The sequence below is a fragment of the Molothrus ater genome, chromosome 16, assembly GCF_012460135.2.
Source record: "Molothrus ater isolate BHLD 08-10-18 breed brown headed cowbird chromosome 16, BPBGC_Mater_1.1, whole genome shotgun sequence".
NCBI lineage: Eukaryota > Metazoa > Chordata > Aves > Passeriformes > Icteridae > Molothrus > Molothrus ater.
The window spans coordinates 1,896,790-1,907,829 of NC_050493.2; the positions used below are offsets into that span (position 1 = coordinate 1,896,790).

Sequence of the window (11,040 nt, forward strand, 5' to 3'; positions counted from 1 at the left end):
GAACTTTTCGCCCTGAGGATGGATCTGTACAACAGAAAATGCAGTGGTTATGTTGTGCTGTTCCTTGTTCCTCGCATATTCCCGTGGCATAAGGAATGGCACTGCCCAAAACAGGGCAAACCCAGCCCAGCCATCTGCAGGAGAATCCTGGAAATTATGGGAAAAACCTCCTGGAAATTATGGGAAAAACCTCCTGGGAATTATGGCAAAAAACCTCCTGGGAATGATGGCAAAACCTCCTTGGGATTGATAGCCAAAGCCTCCTCGGAATTATGGTGAAAACCTCCTGGGAATTATGGTAAAAACTTCCTGAGAATTATGGTAAAATCCTCCTGGGAATTATGGCAAAAACTTCCTGAGAATGACGGCAAAACCCCTCTTGGAATGATGTCCAAAATCTCCTGGGAATTACAGCAAAAACCTCCTGGGAATTATGGTCAAAAAGCCTCTGGAATTATGGCCAAAACCTCCCTAAACTGACATGGCTGGGGAAGAATAATGGGAATTCATGGCCAAGCTCTGCTCTGGACCAGGCAGGAGGAGGAATTTCCCTTGGGAAAGGACAAAATTCCATTTTCTATGGAATGGGAATGGTTTGGGTGAGGAGGGACCTTAAAGCTCGCCCAGTTCCACCCCCAGCACCTTCCAGGGTTCTCCAAGCCCCATCCTGAACACTTCCAGGGATGAGGCAGCCACAGCTTCTCTGGGAATCTGTGCCAGGGACTCCCCACCCCACTGTAAAAAAAACTCTTAATATCTCATCTAAATCAACCCATTTTTAGATCATAAAGAAAAAAAAAAATCGGTTTTTTGCTCATTTTTATTCTCTTCAAGAATTCCTGTTTCTGGAGCTGCAGGACAAGGTGCCCTTGGCTGGCCAGCAGTGACTCGTGGCAGGGCAAGCTGTGCCCTCCCTGTGCTCCTCCAGGCGTGGCCCAGCTCCTTTCCTCGGGAGCAAAATGATCTTCCCTGACCTCCCAGCTCAAGCTGTTCCCACAGAAAAGCAGCTCCAGATGCTCCACAAAATCCCTTCTGCACCCAGCCTTGCAGTTGGTTTGAGAAACTTGCCCGGAAAAGCTCCTTCGTGAGCTCAGCTCGGAGTATCCCAGGATTCTTGGGCCTCTCAGGAATTTAAAATAGCAAAAAAAATTAAATGTAAAATCCTTGGGTTCTAGTTCTTAGGAATTTAAAATAACAAAAATTTAAATGTAAAATCCTTGGGTTCTAGGTCCTCTCTGGAATTTAAAATAGCAAAAAATTAAGTGTAAGATCCTCGGATTCTTGGTCTTCTCAGGAATTAAAAATACCAAAAAAAATTAAATGTAAAATCCTTGGGTTCTTGGTCCTCTCAGGAATTTAAAATAAAATTTAAATGTAAAATCCTTGGATTGTTGGTCCTCTCTGGAATTAAAAATACAAAAAAAACCCTAAATGTAAAATCATTGGGTTCTAGGTCCTCTCAGGAATTTAAAATAACAAAAATTTAAATGTAAAATCCTTGGGTTCTCGGTCCTCTCAGGAATTTAGAAGAACAGGTTTTACAGCTGTGAACCATTCCCACTTTTCCTGCCTCTCCATCTTCCCTGCAGCCTCCCCAGGGGGCTCTGAGGTTTCTTTTTTTTCCTTTTTCCAGGGAAACATTCCCAGTTTTCTCAACCTCTTCTCTCCTACCAGGATATTGTTGAATTCCCTCTTTTTTGGACTCCCTATTCCTCATTTTTCTACACTGATTTTTGTCTTTTTTTTTTTTCCTCCCACAGGACAAAATCCAAGCCCTATAAATCCACTGTGTAAACAGGAATATCCTTGCCTGAATGGGATTATTATTCCCAAAAAGCAAGCTGTCATTCCAAGAGGCAAAATCCTGTTTATTCTGGAGACACCAGCACTGCTTACATAAAATCCAGACTAAATTAAAAGCTCCCATTTGGACCATTCCTGGACAGTCTGGGACCAGTTTTCCAGGTTTTCAGACCCCCAAATCCTCTTTTTTCTTCAGTTTAGTCTCTGTTTTCCTGCCCACGTGTGGAAGCTCCTGGCAGCAGCCTCACCCTCCGTGAAAGCAGAGCTGTGGCCCCTCAAATTCCAGAGTTTTTTGGCCTTGGAGAATTTGGAGGAGCTGGGATCCAGAGGGTGTCCCATGGAGAGCTGGATCCTGCTTGGGGTCACGCCAGGACAGTGGGAAAACTTTTTTTTAAATAAAAATATTTTCATTAATAAAAACCTTTTCTTTAAAAAAATATTTTATTTATGAAACTATTTTATCCATAAAATATTTCACTCATAAAGTACTTTCCTTATAAAAATATTTTTCTTTTCAATTTTTGAATTTATTTCTATTCAAAAATCCTTTTTTTTAATTTAAAAAAAAAAAACATCACCTCCTCGTTTCCTTAAACTCCACCAATTCCAAACCATTCCTGACAAAACTCATCCACCAAGGATTTTTTTTTTCCTTATTTATCCCAGCTCCACCCATGGATTTAAAGGTTGTTTTCCTTCTTTTATTTGGAAAAGCTGTTGCAGAGCTGTGTCAGCTTTTCCATGGAAACAGCCCCGCCTCTGCTCCAGGCCTCAGAGCTGTGGGGGGCACTGGGAGCACTGGGAATTGGGGCAGAATGGGAATTTCTGGGAGCTCTGATGGATCAGGAAAACTCCAGGGAAAGGACTATTTAAACCTGGAACGGGAAAGGCACAGAGAGGGCAAAACTCCCCTTTCCCTCCTGGTGTTCCCAGGCTGAGCTGAGATTCCCTTTTCCTTCTCATCCCTGCCCAAGGAACGGTGCTGGAGCTGCCATGGGATACCTGGAGCTTCCACCCCTGCTGCAATCCATGGGAAGCAGTGAAAAGGAAAAGGAAAAAAGGAAAAGGAAAAGGAAAAAGGAAAAGGAAAAGGAAAAAAGGAAAAGGAAAAGGAAGAAAAGGAAGAAAAGGAAGAAAAGGAAGAAAAGGAAGAAAAGGAAGAAAAGGAAGAAAAGGAAGAAAAGGAAGAAAAGGAAGAAAAGGAAGAAAAGGAAGAAAAGGAAGAGGAATGGGAAAATTAAATTCAGAGCCCGAAGCGCCTTTAAATAAATCCCCAAAGTGTTTTTCCCAAGAAAGTGACCAAGGGTATAAAGTGTGGGCATGAAAACCATGGAATTTTGGAATGGTTTGGGTTGGGAGGGCCCTTCCAGCTGATCCAGGTCCATGGGCAGGGACAATTCCCACCCTGCCAGGCTGCTCCAAACCCATCCAGCCTGGCCTGGGACATCACAGGGATCCAGGGGCAGCCACAGCTGCTCTGGGAAATCCATCCCAGCCCCTCCCAGGGAAGAATTCCTTCCCCATATCCCATCCACATCTCCCCTCTTTCACCTCAAAGCCATTCCTGCTTTTCCAGCTCATGCTGGAAATACAGAAATGCACAAATCCCAGAGATTTTATTGTGGCTTGGTTGTTTCCTTTTTTTTCCCTTTCTCCTGCTTAAAAAGATGCCGAAAACTCGCAAAGAAAAATTCTTTCCATGTGATCCCAGCACTTTCCCTCTTGGCTGGAACTCTGGATGTGGTTTTGGGTTCTGTGGTGGAGTTTTTTTCATCCTTTTTTTTTTTTTAAATCCCAATTTTTTTCATTTTTATTTCCATCCCTGGGAGAGGCCCTGCAGAATTCCAGACTGGCAGCGAATCCTGAAGAAACTGAGCGGGACAAAGGCTCAGGAGCCCGGCACAAGTTGGTGCAAGCAAAGAAAACCAGGGGAAAAATTCCTTTTGCCAAGGTTTCCTAAGGATCCAGGCGGACTTTCCGTGTTTCTCTTGGATCCCAGCACGGGAGCTGCAGCCTGGCTGGAGAGCTGCAGCAGCAGCAGCTGAGGAACAGCGAGGGAAGGAAAATCCAGGGATTCTGAGGGACCAGGTGAGTTCCAGGGATCGGGATAAAGGGATGGGATCCCCCGTGGGAGCAGAGCATTCCCACCCTGCTGGGAGATTCCTTGGGAAAAGCGGGAATGAGGGGGCTGGGGAGTGCTGGGCTGGTTTGATTTATCCCAATTAAAATTCCCTGTCCCGTTATCCACCCCGCACACCCCGGGACGGAGCTTTCCCAGCGGGATGGGGATGGATCCGCCGTGCCCGCGGGACGCAGGGCAGGGAGGAGCCGCTTCCCGGAGCCTCCACAGGCCTGGAAGCTTCCAGGGAATTCTCTCTTTGGAATGCGCCTCTCCCTCGAATTCCTCCAGGGAATTCGCTTTTCCATCCCTTTGGAATGCGCCGCTCCCTCGAATTCCTCCAGGTAATTCGCTTTTCCATCCCTTTGGAATGCGCTGCTCCCTCGAATTCCTCCAGGGAATTCTCTTTTCCAGCCCTTTAGAATGCGCTGCCCCCTCGAATTCCTCCAGGGAATTCGCTTTTCCAGCCCTTTGGGATGCGCTGCTCCCTCGAATTCCTCCAGGGAATTCGCTTTTCCAGCCCTTTGGAATGCGCTGCTCGCTCTGGGATGGGAGCGTGGCCGGGCGGGATCCAGGCACCGCATCCTGGGGGGAAAATCCCACCCGGGACCCTCTGCAGGGACAACCCCGAATTCCCGCTGAATTCCCGAATCCCGGGAAAGCTGCTTTTCCATCGGGAAGGGTGAAGGAGGGATCGGTGCCGGCCGCTTCCATCAGGGGGGTTTGTCCTGCGGGAGAAGCTGCCCTGGGAATGACTTTTACTGTAATTGCTGCTGAATCACTGCCTGGGCTGCCTCGGGAGCCGGGAATCCTGCCAGGGAGCCGCCCAGCCTGGAGCAGGGACAATTCCAGGGCACTGCGGGAATCAGAGGTGCAGGCAGGGACACGGGGAAGGAGAGAGGGAAGAGCTGTTCCCTCGGGAATCGGGAATCCTCCTGCTCCCTGTCCGTGTTCCCTCGGGAATCGGGAATCCTCCTGCTCCCTGTCCGTGTTCCTTTGGGAATCACAAACCTCCTCCTGCTCCCTGTCCCATTGCAGGGTGGAATCCTGGGATAAAGAAAAGGAAAAAGGGAAAAGCTGTTCCCTTGGGAATCACAAACCTCCTCCTGCTCCCTATCCGTATTCCTTGGGAATCAGGAGCATCCTCCTGCCCCCTGTCCCATTGCAGGGTGGAATCCTGGGATGAAGAGAAGGAAAAAGGGAAAAATTGTTCCCTTGGGAATCACGAACCTCCTCCTGCTAGGGCAGGATGGAACCTTGGGAATTTGCAGGAATCCAGGGAATGTTTCCATCCAGGCACAGCCTCTCCTCCTGCAGCACCCCCGTGGAATTGTGTTAAATCCATTCAATCCCCCCCGGGTTGCAGGGATATTTCCTTGGGAACCTTGTTTCTTCCCATTCCTGGGGAATTCCCAGCAGGGGAGCACCCCAGTGGTTGCTCTCAGGGCTGGCTCCTCCCAGGATGGAGGAATTCAGGGAATCACCCCCATTGGAAACAGGCCCAGGCTAAAAAAAAATCAGAAAATTCAAAATAAACTGGATAATTGGAAAAGAGCTGTGAATTCCCAGGCAAATGTTCACCCAGGCACTGCAAATCCAGCTGCAGCTCCACTCCTGGATCTCTCCATGGCTGGATCCCGTTTTTCCCTGCGTTCCTGCCTCTCTCACAGCTCCAGCAGCGCGTCCAGCCCCTCTTCTCCATCAGGCCAGGCTTGGATAAACACCCGGGCCAAGGACCTCGCTCATCCTCCAGCCACAACAGGCTGTGGGAATTCCTAACCCTCTTCCTTTTTGGGATGCAAATATTCCTGCCTGGGAGTTCTCAAATCACTTCTGCCACAGCCCAGCTCCTGCAGGACCTCCGGGATATTTTGTCCGGCAGGAGCTCAGCACGGAACCCAGCAGCATTTTCCTTGGAAAACTCACAAAATCCTCCACTGCTTTGGGCTTTTCCACAAGGAGCTGCCTACTAAGAAATTTTAGATCCTCCAGGGATAGAAAATAAAACAAATCCCGGGGAAATCCTTTCCAAGAGGAAGCGCGGTGCTGAACAATCCCAGCCCTGAGGATGCCTCGTTTCCTGCTGCTCCCGATCCAAGGAGCTCCGGAGCCGTGAGGAGATTCAGGCTGGAGAGAAAATCAAAGGTAAAAAGGCGCAACTGGAATATTTTCCATATTTCTGGAATGGTGCTGGTCTTCAGAGCTGGCACATCTGTGAGTTTTCCATCAAGGTTTTGGGTTTAACTGCAGGGGTTTAATCAAGGTTTGTCTTAAATTAAAAGGGGCGGTGCCTGGTGTTGTCCATGAATTTAAAGCAAGGATAGTCATGGATTTCTTTTGCAAGTGGAGCCCTAGGAATAACCCTAGGAAGGAAAACACCAGCAGGAATTCAGAGTGTGGCTCAGGAAGTCCTGGAATTCCTCAGGTTGAAAAAGCCCTCCAAGACCATCAAGTCCATCCTGGGCTGTTTTTCAGGATTTTCTGCCCATTTAATCTTCCTGTGTTTCTATTCCCGGTTGGAAACTCAAAGATGGCTTTAAAAAGGATTTAATTACATGGAATTCAAGCAATGGATGCTGATGGAAAAGGGGGATTGATCCCTCCTCCAGCTGCTACTGGAATGAGGTACAATTACAATTGTACAAATCCAAAGGTATTTCCAGTCCTGATGGATTTCAGGAAAGAGCATTCCCTGCTCTCAGAGGCAAAGTCATTATTTTCCTGCTAATAAGGATTTCTTGGATTTCCAGGAAGCTGGAACGGTGTGAGTGGCACTTCTTTTGCAGCAGGGAAGAATGGGAAGAAAACATTTCCCAGGAATGCTGGTCCAGTCCCACTCCTGACAAATTTATCCTCCTTTTTGCCTCTCCTGGCTCATTTTGTTCCCAGGGAAGCAGCTCCAAGGCTGGAAGTTGTCCCTCTGGATGTCCATGGAATGAAATCCATGAAATCCATGAATCCTGGATTTCCAATGGAATCCAGGCCATCCAGCACCCCCTTCCCAACCTATCACAGGAATTCCAGCTGGTGGAAGAGGAGCCATTCCCAGCCCAGGGTCAGCCCGAGTCCATCTCACTAATTGGACTTTGGAGAAGATCCCCGGAGGCATCAATCCAAGAAATCTGTCCTGGATGAGGCTGCACTGCAATCAGTGCAATGACACCAATTACACATGGAATGGGAATGAGTGGCCAATCTCCAGCTCCAATCCTTCCCTGGGAACAGGTCAGTGAGGAGCCAGAGAAAATTCCTCTTCTTTTCGCCTGTTCCTAGGGAAGGATTGAGCTGAATCTGGGAGAAATCCAGGGAAAAAAGGCCTCAGATGGAGAGATGGAGATGGATGGAGAAAAAAGAGGAATTTTCACCCTGAATTTCTCCCAGAATCAGTTCCAATTTTCCTTAGGAACAGGTCAATGATGAGCCAGAGAAAATTCTTCTTTTTCCCCATGTGAGGCAATTTTTTTCCTGGATTTCTCCCAGTATGAGCTCCAATCCCTCCCAAAGAACAGGCAAAAAGAAGAGGAATTTTCTCCTTGGATTTCTCCCACGATCAGCTCAAATCTTTCCTTAGGAACAGATCCATGACGAGCCAGAGAAAATTCCTCTATTTTCCCCATCTGCAACATTTCCTCCCCGGATCTCTCCCAGCATCCAGAACCTTTGGAGCTCACCAGGAGCAGATGAAAATCTAACCAAGGATTCCTAAACCCCCGGGGTTTGTGCCGAGCAAATCCAGCTTCGTCCAGTTTGGTGCAGCTCTTTGGGTTTTGATTCCACACACGGAAAAATCAAACCGGAAAATGCACACAGGAATTCCAAGAATATGGGAATGGATAAACCATGGAAAGAAGTCACCAGCAAGAGGCTGCCAGAGAACATTAAAAGACAGAAATGCTTTTGATTTCCTTTGGGTTTGGTATTCTTCTAGGCTTTTCCTCCCCCCCAAAAATCAGCTTTTGGCTCTATATTTTGAAAAAATTCCACATTTTGCCCTTCATTTTGAATTTTTTGGGATACTGAAGCACCAAACAAGCCAACAGAGCATCACTTTTGTCTTTTCCCTAGAAATTTCCCATAGCGGTCGCTCCAAGAGCTTTTCCAGCGGAGCTTCTCCTCCCAGCAGGTTTTGTTTGGCTTGGGATTTTTCCCCCCCCCGTCCTTTTGTTGACCTGGTGTCTCTCAGCAGCTGTCACAGGTAATGCCAGCCAGGAATCGCCTTTTCCAGCGCTCCGAGGGTCACCATTCCCACCTGGAGTCTCCCGGCGCCACTCCAGGACCCGTTAATCATTAACCCCAAGGAAAGCACTCGCCAGCTGGCCCTGATTGGGATCGCCCCGTTAATGGTTTGTGTTCCCTCTCCTCCCCAGCTGCTCCCCAGGGAGGATGAGCTCCGTGATCCTGCTGCTGCTGCTGCTTCCCGCCGGGAATGCCGGCTCCCAGGAGGAGCAGGCGCTGCCCAGGCGGCGCCTGGCGTGCGTGAGGTGCTGCGGGCCCTCGGAGCAGCCCGTGTCCATCTTCTCCCAAAGGTCTGCCAGGATGAGCGCCCATCCCCAGTATTCCCTGCCCAAAATCCAGCCCACCATCGACATCACCATCCTCAAAGGTGGGTGAAGCTCGCTCCCCGGCCTTCTCCTTGCTGCTCTTCCTCGCTGCTTCCCTACGGAAAAATTCAGATCAAAATTCAAGAACGAGGGCAAGGGGTGGCCAAAAGTGCCCAAAATCAGGTTGTGCCCAAAAGCGCCCAAAATGAGGTTAAGGGGTGCCCAAAATGTGGCTGTGCCCAAAATGAGGTTAAGAGGTGCCCAAAATGTGGCTGTGCCCAAAGGTGCACGAAATAAGGTCAAGGGGTGCCCAAATGTGGCCCAAAGTGCCAAAACAAGGTCAAAGGGTGTCCAAAATGTGGTTGTGCCCAAAAGTGCCCAAAATGAGGTTAAGGCGTGCCCAAATGTGCCTCAAAGTACCAAACTAAGGTCAAGAGGTGTCCAAAAATGTGCTCAAGCAAAGGTCAAGGGGTGCCCAAAAGGTTGTCATGCCCAAAATGTGTCCAAAACAAGGTCAAGGGGTGCCCAAAATGCGGTGGTGCCTAGACTTGCCCCAAAGTGCCAAAAACAAGGTCAAGGGTTGCCCAAAATGTGGTTACACCCAAATGTGCCCAAAGCCAGGTTAAGGGATGCCCCAAATATGGTTGTGCCCAAAACAGGGTCAAGGGGCACCCAAAACAAGGTCAAGATGTGCCCAAATTGTGCCCAAAGGTCAAAGGGTGCCCAAAAAGTTGTCATGCCCAAAATGTGTCCAAAACAAGGTCAAGGGGTCCCCAAAATATGGTGGTGCCCAAACATGGCCCAAAGTTAATCCTTGTGGGAATTGGGAAGGTGCTTATTATATCTGACCATGGATTAGTCCTTCTGGGCAATGGGAAGGTGCTGATACCTGATTGATATTCCTGGGTTAATCCTTCAGAGGAATGGGAAAGTGGTGATGTCTGACCATGGATTAATCCTTCTGGGAATTGGGAAGGTGCTGATATCTGATTGATATTCCTGGGTTAATCCTTCTGGGAATTGGGAAGGTGTTATCTGACCATGGATTAATCCTTCTGGGCATTGGGAAGGTGCTGATATCTGACCATGGGTTAATCCTTCTGGGTACTGGGAAGGTGCTGATATCTGATTGATGTTCCCAGATTAATCCTTCTGGGAATTGGGAAGGTGCTGATATCTGACCATGCATTAATCCTTTTGAGGATTGGGAAGGTGCTGAAATCTGACCATGGGTTAATCCTTCAGAGGAATAGGAAGGTGCTGATATCTGACCATAGATTAATCCTTCTGGGAACTGGGAAGCTGCTGATATCTGACCAATACTCCCAGGCTGGGCAAACGCCCCAGCAGCTCCTCTGCTGCCTGTCTCCGGGCCATTCCCACCACCTGACCTGCCCATCCTTATGTTTTCCCTCTTTCCCCCCACCCTGGCAGGCGAGAAGGGCGAGATGGGCGAGCGGGGGCTCCCCGGCGCCGCGGGGAAGGCGGGAGAGCGCGGATCCCGCGGGCTGAGCGGCCGCAAGGGCCAGAAGGGCCAGCCTGGCCCCCAGGGCCACCCCTGCAAGCAGCTCTTCGCCGCCTTCTCCGTGGGCCGCCGCAAGCCCCTGCACAGCTCCGACTACTTCCAGCACGTCACCTTCGACACGGAGCTCGTCAACCTCTACCAGCACTTCAACATGTTCTCCGGGAAGTTCTTCTGCTACGTGCCCGGCGTTTACTACTTCAGCCTCAACGTGCACACCTGGAATTTCAAGGAGACCTACGTGCACCTGATGAGGAACGAGCAGGCCGTGGCCATCCTGTATGCCCAGCCCAGTGACAGGAGCATCATGCAGAGCCAGAGCCTGATGCTGGATCTGCAGGAAGGGGATGAGGTTTGGATCAGGATGTTCAAGAGGGAGAGGGAAAACGCCATTTACAGCGAGGAGTCGGATCTTTACATCATCTTCAACGGGCACCTGATCAAACCCGCCCTGGAGTAGGAGCTCCTTGGCTCCAGGGAAAAGCTTTGGGCCATCCAGCAGTGTCTTCCACCTAAAAGTGCATCTCGGATTCCATCTGGAATGGTTGTGGCCCTGGAAGTGTTGTTTTCCCACATCTGTGTGGCTCCAAGCCGCACAAGAATTCCAGAAGGTTCCCAGCTCCCTTTGTGGCCCCTCAGGAGCATCCCTGGAGTTTGTCCAATTGACAGCGAAAATTTCCCTTCTTTCTCTGCATCTCCCATTCCATTTGGAATATTTGCAGCCCTTGGAAGGGTGGGTTTCCACCCCTGTGTGGACAAAGGTGGCTGTTCCACCTGCACAAAAAATTCCAGAAGGTTGCCTGGTCCCTGTAAAGACCCTCAGGAACATCCCTGAAGAGTTTGCCAAGCTGACAGCAAAAATTCCACCTCGCTCTGCATTTCCTGTTCCATTTGGAATATTTAAGTATGTGTATTATATATTTGGAATATTTGGAATAAATAAGGGCGGTTTTCAATCCCTTTGTGGATGGAGGGAACTGCTCCACCTGCACAAAAATTCCAGAAGATTCCCAGCTCCCTGTGTAACCCCTCAGGAACATCCCCAAAATTTTGCC

The 11,040-nt window shown here is 49.2% G+C and overlaps 1 protein-coding gene across 1 annotated transcript; it reads left to right on the forward strand.

Annotated features, from left to right (window-relative positions):
• The first annotated feature begins 3,541 nt into the window (after positions 1–3,541).
• C1QTNF8 (C1q and TNF related 8) lies at positions 3,542–10,445 on the forward strand. The gene is given in 6 exon segments (XM_036392610.1): positions 3,542–3,605; positions 3,608–3,673; positions 3,676–3,733; positions 3,735–3,895; positions 8,301–8,525; positions 9,898–10,445. Coding segments are annotated over 6 exon segments (1,122 nt in total).
• Positions 10,446–11,040: the final 595 nt, after the last annotated feature.